This window comes from Tetrahymena thermophila (assembly GCF_000189635.1).
Source record: "Tetrahymena thermophila SB210 genomic scaffold scf_8254593, whole genome shotgun sequence".
NCBI classification, from domain to species: domain Eukaryota; phylum Ciliophora; class Oligohymenophorea; order Hymenostomatida; family Tetrahymenidae; genus Tetrahymena; species Tetrahymena thermophila.
The window spans coordinates 426,703-444,597 of NW_002476364.1; the positions used below are offsets into that span (position 1 = coordinate 426,703).

At 24.1% G+C, this 17,895-nt stretch overlaps 4 protein-coding genes across 4 annotated transcripts; 2 read left to right on the forward strand and 2 right to left on the reverse strand. All coding sequences in view use genetic code 6, as the record gives it.

The window, feature by feature from the left end:
• Positions 1 to 76: 76 nt before the first annotated feature.
• Positions 77 to 5,785, reverse strand: TTHERM_00463620 (response regulator receiver domain protein; the record flags this gene model as incomplete). The annotated part of the gene is made up of 11 exons (XM_001018859.2): positions 77 to 236; positions 298 to 676; positions 734 to 897; positions 948 to 2,645; positions 2,700 to 2,994; positions 3,049 to 3,212; positions 3,277 to 3,710; positions 3,779 to 3,857; positions 3,934 to 4,243; positions 4,301 to 4,721; positions 4,784 to 5,785. 11 exons carry the CDS (start codon positions 5,783 to 5,785, stop codon positions 77 to 79), a joined length of 5,106 nt encoding a protein of 1,701 aa, XP_001018859.2.
• A 1,349-nt stretch (positions 5,786 to 7,134) lies between these two features.
• TTHERM_00463630 (hypothetical protein) lies at positions 7,135 to 10,363 on the forward strand (the record flags this gene model as incomplete). The annotated part of the gene is made up of 4 exons (XM_001018860.2): positions 7,135 to 7,344; positions 7,425 to 7,925; positions 7,983 to 8,308; positions 8,677 to 10,363. The coding sequence occupies exons 1-4, from the start codon at positions 7,258 to 7,260 to the stop codon at positions 10,361 to 10,363; spliced, it is 2,601 nt and encodes an 866-aa protein (XP_001018860.2). The 5' UTR covers positions 7,135 to 7,257.
• A 954-nt stretch (positions 10,364 to 11,317) lies between these two features.
• TTHERM_00463640 (hypothetical protein) lies at positions 11,318 to 13,106 on the forward strand (the record flags this gene model as incomplete). The annotated part of the gene is made up of 2 exons (XM_001018861.2): positions 11,318 to 11,642; positions 11,704 to 13,106. Exons 1-2 carry the CDS (start codon positions 11,378 to 11,380, stop codon positions 13,104 to 13,106), a joined length of 1,668 nt encoding a protein of 555 aa, XP_001018861.1. The 5' UTR covers positions 11,318 to 11,377.
• Positions 13,107 to 14,943: 1,837 nt separating this feature from the next.
• On the reverse strand, positions 14,944 to 17,565 carry TTHERM_00463650 (glycosyl hydrolase family 31 protein; the record flags this gene model as incomplete). Its single annotated transcript, XM_001018862.2, has 4 exons — positions 14,944 to 15,369; positions 15,422 to 15,711; positions 15,870 to 15,926; positions 15,981 to 17,565. The coding sequence occupies 4 exons, from the start codon at positions 17,563 to 17,565 to the stop codon at positions 14,944 to 14,946; spliced, it is 2,358 nt and encodes a 785-aa protein (XP_001018862.2).
• Positions 17,566 to 17,895: the final 330 nt, after the last annotated feature.

The window sequence follows — 17,895 nt, forward strand, 5'->3', positions numbered from 1 at the left end:
AAATAAATAATTACAAAATTCCCAATTAAATTTCATATTATAATAATCTAAATTAATCTATTTTCTTATGATTAATTCATGCTTGTAATTTAAGAGTTAACTTTAATTTTGTTATTAATTTGTATAAATCTTCTTCTCCTATTTGAAGGTCTATTACGTCATTGTATCCTTAGGCTTTCAATTCTTGAACTGTTGATTAATTCTTTGAGTTGATTCTCATAAAACCAATTATGTAGCTATTAATTATTATAAATTACATATTTTAGTTAAAAAAATTTTCAATAATTTTTAAATTACGTTTGAGGTATTTTATTTTCTTTTTCGTATGTTCTAATTTTTTATATGGCATCTTCTTAAATAGCTTAATCCTTATCGTCTTCTTCTTTAGCAGGTTAAGCTTTCTTCGAAGGATCTGGCTTAACAGGTTAATTCTTTTTTATGACTATTAATGGTTTTATTTGAGTTAGAATTACTTAGTAAATTCTGCCACTTTCTATTGAACTCATGTATTTATCGAATAACGATTATCCATTCCAACAGTAATCAAAATACTCATTATAGGTTTTATTGAGTGAAGAGGTAGTTAAAGAAACTGATATATTCTCTTGATCATCGCATACGAGAATAGTAAAAGTGTCATAGAATCTATATATGACTTTTACTTCTTTGGGTTAATCTATTATTTTTTATTATAAAATTAATATATTTTTTCTATTAACAACCAAATTTTTACATATTATTTATGGATTTGCTCTAGATTATAGTATGGAATTCATATCAGTTGCTTTAATGGGCTTTTCTATTGCATCATCAAAACCTTTGAATGTGAAAGTCTCTTTAGTATTAGTCATTCCTCCAATTTAAGAACCAACAGCATTAAAGGATGCTATCAAATAACTATTAAAATTTGTTTAATTAAATATATTCTTTATGTAAATAAATTTTACGTTCTTGGAACATTATTTTCTTTTTCATATTCACGTATTGTCTTCAATACTTCGTAACCATTTAAACCTTTATTTGTATTCATTCCTATAATCATGAAGTTATATAAAATGTTTTTTTTAATGCTATTCATGTATTTTTCTATAGTTGCTTCTCCTGTAGTGGTTGATTCTACAACTTTTGGAATGTCGCTCTTCATTTATGAAATGCTCATTAAACTAAAAAATGAATCTTCCATTACTATGAAAGTAGGTTTTTCATTGTATTTATATTCAGGCATGTCAGGCTATTTCATCACTTAGTTAATTTAAACTTATTGGTTTGGTTGTCCTTTAAAGCTTTAAATGGGTGATGTTTTTAGTTGGCTTTAGCTTTTTTATAAAGAAGTTTTAACCACTTCACTCTTATTCACTACTGCTTTTTACACTTCTGAAATAAGGCTTGAATTGTTGCTGATACTCTGACGTTATTAAGGAACTTAGTTACTAGATTGTGGATTTGTCTGCTTTACTTAGGCAGAATTGTCTTCCTTTTACTGACTTTTTTATCTGATCTGATCAAATTTAGCAAATTTCTCACTCATTTCAAACTTATTAATTTTAGAGGAGTTATTAGAAACAGACTAACCTGGTGAACTTTTATTGCTTTATCTTTCAGTACCTTAAAGATTTGTTTTTAAACTTTATAATTCGTTTTTATTGTCTTAGCTTTGTGTTTGACTTGTTTCGGAACTTTAAGAGTCTCCACCAAACTTAATGCCCTTATCTTTGATTTTCTTGAAGATATCAAATTCATCGATTTCTGGAATCTTAGAGAGACTTGTCTGCTAAGGTTAAGCATTACTGAAGCTAACCGATTATTAAGGTTTTTCACCTTCAATTTTAATACCTTTCTAATGAACTTTACTGAACATATTGTTTAAAGCTTTCAGCTCTTAATCTTCCAGTAATTTTGATTTATCTTGATTAAAGCTGTTTTAAGCAGGTTTTTATTAATCCTTAAATGCAGGCGTGTTATTTTCTGATTTATCAGTTTCGATTTAAATCCCTTACTATTTAACTTTGTTAAACACTTTGAATGCCTATTTTAGTTCAAGATCATCCATATTCTATTCTTGCTATTTATTGAATGCAGGCTACTTATTAAAGAATTACTTTTACTAAGGGTTTAGTTAACTTTTCAAAAATTAATTGTCTATGTTTGGAACTTTCTGCTTTTCATTTTGTTACTAGACAGGTGGTTACTATTATGCAACATTTTACTGAGATCCTAATTCAGTTTAAGATGAGTCTCCTCCTATTTTAATACCAGCTTGTTTCGCTTTTGTAAGAATACTAGGTCCATTTAGCTCTAATTCTTCAAGTTCTTCTAAAGTCAGTTATCTCTTCTTCATTTTATCAGATTAAACAATTTAAGAAATCGATGGAATCTTTTCAATGCTTATTTGAGAAGAAGATGGCCTTTATTTTAGTGGAGGTGATTTCATCATAGAAGAATTAACAGAACCCTTAACTGAAATATCATCTCCGTTTTCGACAATTTCTTTTTTGATTCTTTCTACTAGCTAAATAACTTGGTTACGCTCCAAAGGCTTGATAATCACCTCATCAAAACCATCATCTTTATATTTTTCAGGACTGTTTTATTTTTAACCATTTGCTATAGTCTCATTTAACTACTTAAACATTCCTACAATATATCTTTTTTTTATTTAAATTATATTTGAAACTTGTTAGAATTTTAGTAAATTTTACGTTTTCTTAGCCTTCTTTTCTGCTTCATACTCTCTAATCTTTTTAACGATCTCAATTCCAGACATTTGATTAGAATTTATTGCTATCATGACTATTTGGTAAAGCTTTCCTGATTCAATTTACTGAAGGTAGGAGTTAATAAAGGATTTTTCACTCTTAGCAATTTCAACTTCTACATTGTTCTATGAAACAAAATCTTTCACCATCATAGAAGTTTAAATAACATCATCACATATCAAAATAGTAAATTTATCTAAATAGCTGTACTTCTAATCGTAATCTTCTGGCAATGCATCTATTTATTTATATATTTTTATATAAAATGTATTTATCTTAAATTAAAGATTACATGTAACTTAAGGATTTTATCTTTCTTTTATTAGGTCATTTATGATATCTCTAGTGAGAGGTTTTTCAAAAGCTTTGTCAAATCCCTTGAAAAGATATGTCTCTGCAGATTTAGTTTATCCACCAACTTCATCTCCAACAGTGTTAAATGAAGCAATTAAGAATCTATTTATTTTATTTAAATAAAATAAATAATGATAAAATTTATAAATTTGTCTATTAATATTACGTGCGAGGAACTTAATTTTCTTTTTCATAGCTTCTAATTTGATTCATAACTTCTAAACCAGATATTCCTTTGGAAGCTTCAATTCCAAGAACAACAAAATGGAATAAGGTATTAGAGCGCATACTCTCCAAATAAAAGCTAAGTGCCTTTTACCCATCAGAAAATGTGTGGAATTTAATTGGAAGTTCATACTTAGCATATGGAATATTCATTCTACCGTTTTGAGACTCATCGAAGAAAATAATAGTGCATACATCATTATATTTATATTCAATTTTAATTTACTGGACAGAAGCTAATTTATTTTCAATTTCTCCAGATTTTTATATTTAAGCATTATCTTCAGTATCACTTTCTATTACGATTTCATCTTCTCCTCCTATTGAAGTTGCATTAACTTTTTAGTTTTCACCTAAAACTGATGTGCCTTAAGCCTATTAAAAAATAAATTTATGTTTAAACTTAAAACAATAATAAATTATAATATTTTTTATTTTAATACTAGATGAATTCCGTCAGATTCGTTTAACATGGCAATTATCTTTCTTACTCTTTAAGTTTCTTACTTTTTGCTTTTATCACTTTATAAAAATTATTAAATTATTTTATTTAGTTTTCTTGCTTCAAATAAAATTAATTAATTAATTAATTAATTACGGAGAGTTAGGTTCTTTGTAAAAATGCATAGGACCTCCACTTAAAGAGGAACTTATTGTGTTGAAAATTTTATTTCCAACAAAGCTGAGGTTAGAGCTACCAACACTTTATTATCTTGTATTAGGAGAGTTTTCTAGTGAGCCAAATGAGAGGTTAATCTTTTTGCCTTTGATATTCTAAATCTTAGTGATTATATTCATCAACAGATTGCTTAATCCTGATTCAATGAATGAGAAGTGCTTAGTGATTTCATCATCTACATTAATGTTGACTTCACCTTCAGAGTTATCATGAGTAGAATAAAGGGTTGCTTTACAAATTTAATTTTATAAATATCATGAAAAAAAGGGGAAAATTAATTAATTACATTCATCAATTATTTTATCTTGTGGTGAAACGAAATTTATGGGAGATTAATCAGGACTAGTCATTTTGTTTTTTGACTTCTTTTATGATTTGTCTCTTTCATCGTCTCCAATAGATAAGGAGTAGACATTTTCAACAAAAGTTAAATTTCTTGCAGGCTTGCTGTGTTAAATGGGCATAAATTGAATGCTTGTAACTTCAGATTCTGTGAGATTTTGCACAGTTTTACCTGTAGCTTATCCCTAATTCTTGCTTTCTTCTATTTCGGCATTTTAAATATTATTACTGCTGGAGACTTTTTAGGGAATCTCAATCTCATAAACCTTTTCTATAGTAATTGTGTTTTTTTCAATTTCTTTTTCTATTAATTTTTCTGCCTGTTAAATTTAGAGCAAAACACACTTTTGAGTTTTCCATTATATCTATTGAATAAAATAATAATCAAAAATATAATACTGATTCATTAATATTTAAGGATATTTACACTTGATCCTAAGAAAATTAAATCCAAGAATTTTTGTTCTGCCTATTCAGCTTAAGCTACAAGATTCTTCTAAAAGTTAACAGTGCACAATTTATCATTTTCTTTGACTTAATTTACTAAATTTTCTATTATCTTTATATCTGGAGGATTCAATCTATGTATTAATTTGCAAATATTATTAGCGCTTTTGAAATTTCCTTCAAGTTAATTAGCTGGTAATATAGTTTAAAAAAAAGATTAAGCTCCTGAATTACATAGATGTACATCCAAATTAGAATCAATAATCATCAATGGTTGAGGAAGCTCATCAATAAGTAATTAAAATTAATTAGACAACTTCTTAGAGACGTCTAAGTGTATCCAAAATTCACGAATAAACTTCTCAAAAAAGCCAGCAAAAACGTGCATCCCTGCCTAAGCTAATATGAAGAATGTTAAATTTAATCTCAGAGAGGCGTCGTTGTCGTACAAACTGACTATGACCTAAACCAAAGTAAAAGAAGTAAAATTGTAGATTAAATGCACCTTCCAGTGTGGTATAGTAAGCATATTTGTAAATATCATATGAATCGAAATTCCTAAAGCGCTACTTGCAAAATATGTTGCATTCTTGCCTGTTTCGATAAGATCTATACATAAGTACTGAGAACAATAAAAGTATAAAGAACTCAAACGAATCAAAATCTGGAATATAAAATTTTTTTTGAAATATTAATTATGCATGTACATGATTCCTACACAAAAAAGTAGAGATAAAATCATGAACCAGCTCAATACAGGATAGAGCACTTAAGTAAGAGATGTGGCCGTTAAGAATCCATAAATAACATGAAAAGTATTAAATAAGATAATTGCTATGAAGGAATATTTATGTCTATGAAGATACTCTAAAGAGTACCGCTTTTCTACTTATTCTTGCTAAAACTAAAGCAGCATGCTCATATTGTACTGCTTGTCTATGTTATTATGGTTATTTTTGCTACTTTTTATTCTGGATGCCATTTTAATAAATTATTTATCTATCTATCTATTTATCTATTTATACTTATATTTCTATCTATCTATCTATTTATTTATTTCAAGTCTTTTAAAAATTATTACTGCTAATATGATTTTTGAGTGTGTTGTGATGGATTTTCTAAAAATTAATTAATTATATTCTGCTTTTTATTTCTGATTTTTAAATATATTTGATTAAAAAACATGCTCGACTATGAAATTTTTATCAGTTTTTTAATCTAATTTAATTACCTTTCAAGCCTCAACAGGATGATTTGAAAGTCTCTTTTTCTAAATTTTTCATAACTAGCTCAAAATTTTACTCTAAACTTTGCTCTTAGTAAATAATTTTATTTTTTAATTAAAAATAGAATAAATTTATTATTATTAAAATCTAAATAAAAATATAAAAAATAAAAATGTTTTTTTTAGACTTTTAATCTTTATTAAATTTCAGTTATATTCTAAAAAATTTAATTCTATTTGAATTCAAAGATAAAAAATAAGTAGTTAAAATTTTTTTGAAGTTGTAATTTTTAATTCAATTTATGGAAAATCAAACATGATTTACTTAAAATAAAATAATTCTGGAGGAGTAAATTAAAATCTTTCAAGAAATCAATTATTTGATGATAATTACTTTAAATTTAAAAACTAGCTTCTAAAATAATCTAAATATAGTTAAAATTTTTTAAACTGATTTAATTAGCTTATAAAATAACCTAAATATAGTTAATAATTTTAACTGATTTAAATAAATATAAAATGAAAAATATTATTAAAAAATAAATATATATAAAAATAAATTGATTTTAATTAATATTTAGAAAGTTTCAAGTTAAAAATTCTAATCCTTTTAACATAGATTCCTATTTAATATTTAAGTTAATATGAAGAATATTAAACTTCTCAAAGAAGTATCGTTGTTGAACAAACTGACAATTGTGTGATTGATTGTTATTTATTATTTGTAGAATCAATCAATCAAAAAAGTAAACAAACAAACAAATAAATAAATAAAATAACTCATTCATTAATTTAAATTCAAAAATTAAAAAATGAATTAATTTATGTAAATAATTAATAGATTGATTGAGCTTTAAAGGAGATGAAAATAAAAAGAATTATATTCAAATTTATATGCAAGTATTTTTATTTGTTTTCAATATATTTGAGATTGTTAATTTTTGTAGATAATTTTAATTTGATACTTGATTGATTGATACTATATTTATTAGAAATAAAAATTAATGAATTTGAAGATTTATGATAATTTATTACCAATAAAATAAAATTGATTGAATCAGATTGATTCTTATAATTTATTTATACTTACTACTCTTTATTAAATAAAAATCATCAAAATTCAATCCAAAAATACTATATAAATAATAAACATAATCAAAATATTTAAGGTTATACAAAAGATTTGCAATAGCGAAATTATAAATAAATTGTATAAAAAGAAACCACAAATGAAGCAAATATAAATGCCAAACTCATCTGCATAAGGCTCATAAGTCACTACAACTAATGGCCTGAGGTGCTCAGATTTTAATTATGTAAGATATTAGTTTGAGATTTCCTTTAGGAGTATAAAACATTTTTATGCAGTCATTAATTATTTTTGTCATATTAACAGAGCAACCTGCATAAAAGCTACTATAATAACGAATAAGACAAGCTAGGAAGCGCTTCTTCAAGCTTCAGAAGATAGATTGTTAGCATGTAAGACAGAAAACATTCAAATATATATGGAAGATATAAAGAGTACTAATATGTAGATTCTAAGAGTAAAAAAGATGAAATGAATAATAAATCAGTTTCTAAAGATATGTTAAATATTGAGGAGCATGACAATATTAGCTAACACAAGGAGCCTATTTAGTCTCCCTTGATTCAATCTTTGCACCAATCTAAATATCAAACACCTTAAAAAGGCTCATAGTCTTATCATTCTAGAAGCTACACTGTATAATTGAGTGATTAATTTATTTAATAGTCTGACAAAAAACTTGAAAGTGAGTCTCCTTTAGGAGATAGTAAATAGTAAATAAATCAGAAATATTTACGCTATACAACAGACCATGTAAGGTATTCTACTCCATTTAAAGGAGAAATCACTAACAAAAGTGATAAGCAAGTAATAAGTTTTAAAATTAGAACACTTTATTTACATTTTATTTAAATATAATTAAAGGAAGAAAATTTGTATTTAAGCCAAAAAATATCTAAGTAGGAATTAAAAAAGCTTTAAGATTCTCCTACTAAAGAAAATGAGCAATACAATATCGAAGAAAAGTAACAAACTAATCCTGCCTTGTAAAGCTACAGTGGATTTATTTCTCGTACTTAAAATAATTACTACAAAAGGCAAACCGCTTTTGAATCTCCCGTCAGTGATGAAAAAAATTTGCTCAAAGAGAGCTATTCCAAAGTTCTAAACTACCAAACTTCTTCAGCCTACTCAAAAGACTCACATCTAAATTCCTCAATAAAATCATACAGAGCTACTTAATCAGAAAAGTAATTAATTTAGTTATAAAAAATTATTTTATTTATTTATTAAGATTTTATTTTTACTTTTTAATTTTGAGTTGAAAATATTTTACAAAAAAATCAAAATTAATAATTAAATGTTTATTTCTTGACGCAAATCATATTTATAAATATGATGATGATTAATTTATTAATTTTAAAACTAATTTTGATACAATTCAGGACAATATTGATAGATTATTTTAAAATATTCTATTAATCATTTAACAAAAATAGTTTTTAAAAAAACTAGTTTTTTTGAAATTTAGTTTATTTATTTTAATTTAGTAATACAAATTCATTTGAATACTCATCATAAATTTATTTTTTCAATAAATTATTTTAAATTTATTTAGGAAAAGCTTTTAAGAGGAGATAGAGCAATACAAAAAGGAATTAAAGGAATATCAATCCCAACTTTCAAGTTATTAGGAGCAGCTGAAAAATTCTCTTAATAAAAATAAAATAGAGTTATTTGATGGCTTGACATCTATTAGAGATAGTAATATCACGAGCTCAATTAGCTAATACTCAAAGGCTAGCTTTTTAGATTTAAAATACTCTACTCAAAATAGTAAATACTAAGTAGATTCTGAAACTCCTAAGACACTACAAAAACTAGAAAGTGACCAGAACAGCACAATTTCAAGTAGACTAGGACAATCTGCTACATTTTCTAAGGTTAATTCTAAAATTTAAAAGCCTCATATGGGGATATTTGATTCTATTTACATTGATGCTGAAAATCTTGAAGAAAAACCTGAAAAAATGTTACAAGTTGTAAATATTGAAAACTCAGCTGTTTTACCAAATGATAAAAAAGAAATCATGGAAGGCTTTTCTGAAAAAAAAATTATAAAAATTTAAAAAGTTGAAAGTTTTTATGAAGAAAGAGAGCCTGAGTCTAAAAATTATGATAAAGAAGAATCTTAAAACTTTATTTAACAAAATAGCTTTTAACTATCCAGTTTAAATGGTGAAACTAACAATAAAAGGTGTTTTAGATCTCAATCAGTGACATATAAAGAAGTTCCTGATAAAGAAAGTTAATTGCATAATTATAAGAATGAAAAAACAATAGATTATTAAACTAGAAGTAAAGCCAGCTATAGCATTGATCAAAACACTCCATTGTTATCTTCAGCAGTGTTTAGCAATCATAGAAGTAATCTAGTAAACACATTAAAAGATGATTATCCTATTATGTTAAATAGCAAGGATTGTAATTAGTAATTACCCAATTTTCAAAAAATTGATTCAGTAATCTCTGATTCTTTGGCATGCCCTTCTTAACATTAATAGTCAATAATTTAAAATTCTAATTAACTAATTTCAGAAGAGTCCAGTACAAAATAAAATATAATGCAGCGTTCTAATTTATAAGCAACCAAACAGGATAGCTCTGAAAATATTATAAAAACTTAATACGATAAATTAAAAGAAATTGAAAACAGATATAAAAGAGTAGAAGAAATCAGTAAAAAATATTCTCATCTCTACAAATCAAAACTTTTACAACCAACTCAAACTTCCATTACAACAGAATAAAAGACATCATTAGATTTATCTGCTAGCGTTCCTGCTAACTCTACCGATTATAAAAACGAATAAAATATTAATTCTACATATAATAATTTAATCGAAAAAAGAGAAAATAATAACTAATATTCATTTGCTCAGCAAAATAAAGACATAGAAATGACTTCTGTATGCCTGTTCCCAAATGTTAGAGACTCTGGTGTTATGCCAAATAAAGATTAAAACTCTCTTGGAGTTCCTCTTCCAATAAGCAATAGAATTCAAGGAGGAGAGAGCGATATTAACTTCTTCATGTAAAAAACTCCTAGATTTTAAACTATGGATGGCGAAGAGTATTTTAAAACAGCAGAGTAAATATTGTAGTTAAGCAGACAGAGCGCAAATAAACTCGATTAATCGCTTTGCTTAACTGATAGAGAAACACTTTAAAATCTTTCTTAAGTTGATATGGATTGCGAATTAAAGCATTAAATGTAACAATCCCCTTCAGTGACTGCTCTCTGATTAGTCAAATTTTGAAAATTAAAAAAAAAATAAATAAATAAATTAAAAAGTATTCACAACCATTTAAATATTTATAAATAAAGGCTATATTTATTAATACTCTATATTATAAAAAATCTATATAACATAAATAAAAAATATGTGTGAGTGTGTTTATCCTTAAATATAAGTAAATTAATATATTGTATATATTTTGCTATTTTCTTAACTAATTTAATTACATCTGCTCGCCCTGCAAGATCTTTAACTTAATAACTTTTTTATTTGATTTATTATCAAAAATACATTTTTATTAATTTGATAAATTCGTAAATAGATTTTTATCTTTTAATAACTCTTTTATCAGAAACTTCTTTATTAATTATTATATTTGTTTATTTGTTTGTTTGTTTATTTTTATATAAAATGATATTAAATTAAATTTCAAGTTAATATTATTTTTCAAACAAAACTGCATAAATAAACCATTGAAATTACTTTAACTATCAAACATATTAAAATGTTCTTTAATTAAATTACCTTCAAGCTTTGTTATTATATATATGCACGCATGTTTTAATTTGTAAGAAAATAAATTATCATAAATGCATAAATGCCTATAAATAAAATAATATTTTTTTCTCACACAGGCATTTTTTAGGGGTTAATGCATTTTGCATAATACCTTTACATATTTTATTGATATAAAAAGTAATTTTGTAAAATAAAAACAAAAATACGCCTTAGAGAAGGAAGACTGATTAATAATGTTAAAATTTCTTAACCTTAGTAATATGTTAAAAAATTAGTTTTTATTATGTGAAATAAAAATAATACTTTTTAAAGTTTGCATATTATAATTACAAAAATAATAGGACATTAAAAATACTGACTGATTGATAAGTAAGTGATCGCTTAATTAAATTTAAATCCTCTCTAATTATCACATAAATTTTATAAAAAATAATTATCACTGATTTTATTTTACAAACTAAAGTGAAATAAGCAACTAATTATTTAGATATTTACCAAATTATGATTTATTCAAATAATTCAGCCATTTAAAATTCATAGCACTAAACTAGGTCAATTTAGCTATTAAGTGGCCAGTAAAATTTGAAGTAATCGAATTCACAATATTAAAAGCACTTCGTTTATCGCTCATAGAGTGGTTAAAACATAGGATCACATATGGTTTAATAATAGGGAGTTTAGATTTAAGAAATAGCCTAGTAGCAATAATTTGCTTAACAGCCACATAAAATTCAGTATCAACATGGTGCTAGTGCAAGTTTTTTTGGTAAAAAATAAAAAAAAATACAATTTTTAGTTTTTATTCGATTATATTTATATAAAAATAGGAAATTAAAATTAAATAATTTCTAGAAGTGTAAATGGACCTATTAGTTCTTTATAGCAACAAATGACAAATAGTTTACATAACACTACAAAAGAAAACAATAATTAAGTTCCTATTGTATAAAATATGGGAAATTTCAATTATTAACAGTAGAATCAATTACACATTTAGTATAAAGAAGGGAGAACTCCTGCTTAAATGGATTAAAAAAATAAAATTCATAATTACAATTCAAGTAATTAGAGTATTTCATAATCTAAACAAGCTACTGCTTAGCTTTAGCCAATAAATAGATAAGAATAATCATAAATTTAAAAATAAGGTTCTGTTATTATTAGGAACAACTAGTCTTTTTCCTCATAAAATTTAGTTAATACAGATAGAGATTATAATGAAGTGTTTAGAAGAGAGTAGTCTTCTTCTTTTTATGATAAGATAGATCCATTGTAATAATAATACTAAAGTCATGCCTTACAAGAAAAAAACTTAATATTATCTTAGAATTCTCTACAAAATAAAATTATTGAAAATAATCAACTTAACTCTCATAATTTTCCTTAGTAAAATATAGTAAAGCAAATTCCATAAATAATTACTTCTCAAGACCACATTTTCTCAGCAAAATCTATTAATTAGCTCACACCATTATCTAATAATGATAAAGTTATAGATTTTTAGCAGTATTAAACTATAGAAAAATAATATCAAGGATTTATTCCAATATCTACTTCATCTCCTTAAGTGTAAAATAACCACTTAAAATTTTCATAGTAATTAGTAGGTTCTCAAAATCAATTATCTTATTCTACTTATATACAATAAAATTACTCTAATTAAGATGTAAATAACTATATAAAGCTAGATAATACCATTTAAAAAGTAGGACTTAGAGAAATTTCTCCTTATGATAAACTCATTTAAGCAAGACGAAGCTCTAAAGATGAAGACTCTTTTAACCAAAATAAATCCTTTTAAAGTGTTAAATACAAAACATCTTAAATAGAGTCAATTAAAGAAGAAAACATCATAACTACTCCAAGAAAGCAAGCATATGTATACAGCAATGAAATTTCAGTAGTAAGCGATATAAAAAGCACAAATGAAACAGATGTCCGTGATAAAGCTTTTTCATAATAAAAAATCTAAAATATTGTGATTAACTCACCTAATTACATTCAATAAAACTCTTACACACAGCTTTCACCTAAATCAAAGCTGCAAGTTAAAGAAAAAGTCTATGGCAATGAAGATTTGTGTAATTATTATCCAGTGACTCATATTAAACAAGAAGATTTATAAAAATACGAGTTGATCCTTAAATGTACTCTACAAACTTAAAATTAGTCAATAATAAATTAAAAAATAAAAGATTTTTCAGAAGGTTTTCAATTTTCAGCCTATTGAACAAATTTAATGAGTTAATGAATGAACAAAATTTCAACAAAGAAAAATAAAAATAGTTTAACAAATAAAATTATTATTATATTAAAAAGTTAATTATATATTATTTTCAGAAATGTATATATGTCCTATCTACCTAATATATCGTTGTATATATCATCTTAAATGTTGCTCTATTAATTTAAGAAAGTTATTGACTAAGCCTTTATAATTTAGAAGACAACATTTTAAATATTGATGTTTTTTTAAGTTGAAAGAAAATAAGATATTGGTTAAATAATTAAATTATAATTATAAAATATTTGTTTTGTAATCTTGATATGAAGAATTTTTACTTTCATAATATAATTAAAATAAAGAATTAATATGTAAATAACTCATTAATAGAGAAATGTTTATTTTAGAAAAATTGAATAAAAATATAAATTAAAATTTTTTAAATATTTTTATTTATTGTCAAAAAGTTAATTAAGAAGTAATATACATCATAAATAAGCTCAAATTAGTTAAGAAATAAAATATTAATTTGCTTCAAAAAACTTAAATTACTTTTAAAATTATAAGTTAATTAAAACAGAAATAAATTTATAATTCTTTTGCCATATTTTACCATATAGATTTATGAATGTATCAATGAGAATAAAATGAAAATAAGTTAAATGGTTGAGAAATTGAAAAAATAATGAATTAATTAATTAAAACTTAAATATTAACATATGTATAACTGCTTTATATCAAATTTGTTTAAAATAAAAATACATAAAAAATGAATAGTTATTTATTATGTCAAAAAGTTAATTAAGAGTATACATCAATAATAAGCTCAAATTAGTTATGAATAAAATATTAATTTGCTTCAAAAAACATAAATTAATTTAAAAATTATAAGTTAATTAAAACAGAAATAAAATTTATAATTCTTTTGTCATATTTTATCATATAGATTTATGATGTATCTATGAGAAATAATTTAAAAATATATAATAAAATGAAAATAAGTTTTTTAAAGATAATTATTATTTTTGATAAACGGTTGAGAAATTGAAAATATAATTAAAAAAATAAATATTAATATATGTAATATCTGCTTTATATTAAATTTGTTTAAAATAAAAATACATAAAAAATGAATAGTTTTTGTTATAACAGTGAAATAAGATATATTTTATTTATTTTTATAAAATATTGAGTAAAAAATAAGTAATTTAATTTATTATTAAATAAAGATTATATGTTTATCATAGGTAAATTTCGAATATTGAATCGTAAAGAATGTGTAATTAAGAGTATATTGTGATTCCTTATGTATTACTAGAATATTTGAGAATTTTAATGTTTTATTTATACAGTTTTTCATTTTTGTAAATTTTGTTTGTGTTTTTTAATTAAGTGTTGCTAAATACCTCAGAAAATATTGAAATCGAGCTTATAAATATAGATTATGGTTTGTTAAATTAAATATCATCTTCGTAATTAAATTAAAGTATTATTTTTTGTTCATCTTCTATGTATTATAATTGAACTTTATAAAGGCATTTAAATGGCTCCACACATTTTAAATGAACATTCACTTCTGAAAAATCATTTATTGACATCATAACTCCATTACAAAAATATGGCTTATGCTTTGAAAATCCACATTTTAAGTGATATATATTGCCTAAATCCTAGCTAGAAAGAATTGCATCAAATTATTAAAATATTAGATGACCTTCTCTCAGAAAAATGTCTATTGCTTAGCTGTAATAATTTTCAAATTTTAGAACTTATCTAAGCGTGTTTTGATACATTTTACCATTAGAAATATTAAACCTTTTTTAATTTTAAAATAAAAGTTATATCAAATATTTTAATTTAAAATTTACCATCTCCCTTAAGGAAAATAAATTTCATAATAATTTTATCCTTATTTTAAAACAGGTACAGAGATGAGATGCTGACCAATCATAATATGAGTTTCTAAAATATTATCTAAATATAGGTTTGAGTCATTAGCAAAATTCATAAATGCTGGTTAAATTTTGTAGGTGTTATTGAGAGTAAGAGTGTAGTAATATTTTAACAGAGAGTATTTTGTTCTGAATGAAAATAGTGCTCCTCCAAATTCATCAAAAGTAAAGAATTCCTAGCTTAACAGCTTTTCATGATTATGATTCCTGCTAAATGGGTATAAAGATCCTAATTAAGCCCATCTGTTGCATAATTCTTAGGTAGTATTTCCCATGAACCCACAAATATCGCTACCAGTAAAATCTATGCCAAAAATCTAAATTGAATTTTAAATAATTATTTTTTAATGATAAATCATAAAAAATTACATGGAAATTAAAAAGGCTAGACACGGAATAAGCCATGAACTCATATGAAGAATTATTATCACCAGCCCAATGAGAAACATAATTCCCACTACCAGGAATAGTGCTTCTTGATATCAAGAAAGGCAAAGGGTTTTACATTTCATATTTGACAGCCTTGTATGTAGACTGAGAATGCAAATATCCATTAATATTATGAAAATTAAACTCTAAATCTCCACTTTCCTCATGAATACTAACCAAACTTAAAGACATGTTTTCAAGTGGTTTACTTCCAGGCTGATAAGCTAAACCTATTTATTTAATTAATAATTGTAACAAACACAGCTTATAAGCTAAAATTAAATATTTTTTATAATTTAAATAATAAATTAACTAAATAAACAATAATTAATTAAATAAATAATTTATCAATAATAGAATAAATAAATAATAAAATGAATAAATCTACCTTCTACAAATAACTCTACATCTAAATTATATGATTGTCTGTAATTTTGGTACAACTCTGTTCAATTAAAATAAATAATAAAATAAATTTATGGTTTTAATTTAAAAATACCTTCACAAATTCCATGACAGAAATTAGCATATTCATTCATGTCTAACCAGAATGCTGATATGTTATTTTACTTCATAAAGTTAAATGTGTAATTCTACCAGAATATTTTTGTAATAGGTTTTTAAAAGTCAGGAAATAAAGTGTAGCCAGGCCAAACTCTTCCTATATAAATTTTATGGGTGAGGTCTTTGACACCTACGTTATAATATAATGCGTCTTATCTTACTTGCAGTGTTTGGTTTTCTAATCCAATTCCTACATCTAGGATAGGAACTATCCTTTTCTCAATATCTTTCATGATAGAGTAGTTGTTTAGAGGAAATATAGTTTAATTAACTGTAAAAGTGTTATAATTTATCATGTAATCAATGTCTATGAATATACTTTCTACAGGAAATTCGATGAAATTGTATTCTGCAATTATTTATTTTACTTCATCTATATTCTAATATCCCCATCTAGATTGGTGAAATCCATATGCCCAGAGAGGCATCAAAGCCTATTTTCCTAAGAAGACATTGTATCTCTGCACACAATTACTAGGAGAATCGCATGCTATTATTTTAAAATCTAAAATTCCTCCTGTAATACGATATTCGATTTCTTATTGTTTTGTTAGAAATATATCCATAGCATTTACATTTTAAAGATAAATTAAATGAAAATGAGTATCTGTCTGGTTGTTTTCATCCTAATAGTCAGTATCTTTCATTAAATAAACGGGGTGAGAGCCATATGTGTTATGACCTCCTTTAGAATCAGCAGTTTCAATATCCTAGGGCACATCTCTATTCCACAAAGTGTAAAGCGAATTATTGAATTCTAATTTAAACTTGTAATTTCTTTCTCCTAACCCAAAAATAAACTTACTACTTGCTTAGTACTTCAAGTGAATATATTTATCACTCATCACAAATCTTTCATCTAAGCTGAATAACAAAGTATTTGTATTTTTTCTTAATATTTTTAATTAGAAAGGCTCATTGTAATCGCTAATAAATATAGAAAAGTTTGTATTATTAAAGCAAAAGGATTTTTCATTTCTCTGCTCAAAATTTTAATTTTTATATTTAAATCTTAAATCATCATTTACATCTTCTGCAACCAAATCAATGAAGGAAGCATCTCTACAGTATAGAGTTAGTTTAATACATTTGATAAAATTATTGTAAGTATTAAGGTAGAAGTCAAAATTCTAGTACAACTGAATTAATAATTATATTTTATTATCTTAAATAGTCTTTTTCTTTAACACATAAAAAACATTCTACTATAATTTATCCAAATCCAATAGATTTAAACGAGTATTATTACTTTTTAAGTTATTTTAATTAATTTCTTTATCCTAATCTTCTACTATGTTGACTAAATTAGTATTTTTTTAAACACTATCATTGCCTACATTTTAAGAATATAAGCTCTACTAAAGCGCAGATTTCTAAAATATGACCCCTAAGCTAACATAATCCATGAGTAAATTTTCTGCTACTACATGAGGTCTACTATCAAATTACTAACTTTGTATCAATTTTAATAACTAAGTTATAATTAAGCATTTTATAAAGCAAATTTTTGTAAAAATCATTTTTTTTTGTTTATTTCTAAAGTCAAAACTAAATTATATTTATTGATATTTATTAAAATCAAACAAGTGTAAAAAGATACAATATATTGATTGATTGATAAATTAATTAAAAGATTAACTAACTAATTAATTAAAAATCTGAATATTATTTACTCATTATTCTATTTTTACTAAAGTAGAATCAATCTCATTCATCTTTCAATTTACAAATATTTTAGTTTTCCATATTTCTAGGTTTAAAATTTTTTATTTTTTTCAATTCATTTTCTGAATTGTAATTTAAAAAAAATTTTTATTTCAATAATTCTTAAACATTAAATCTAATTAAAC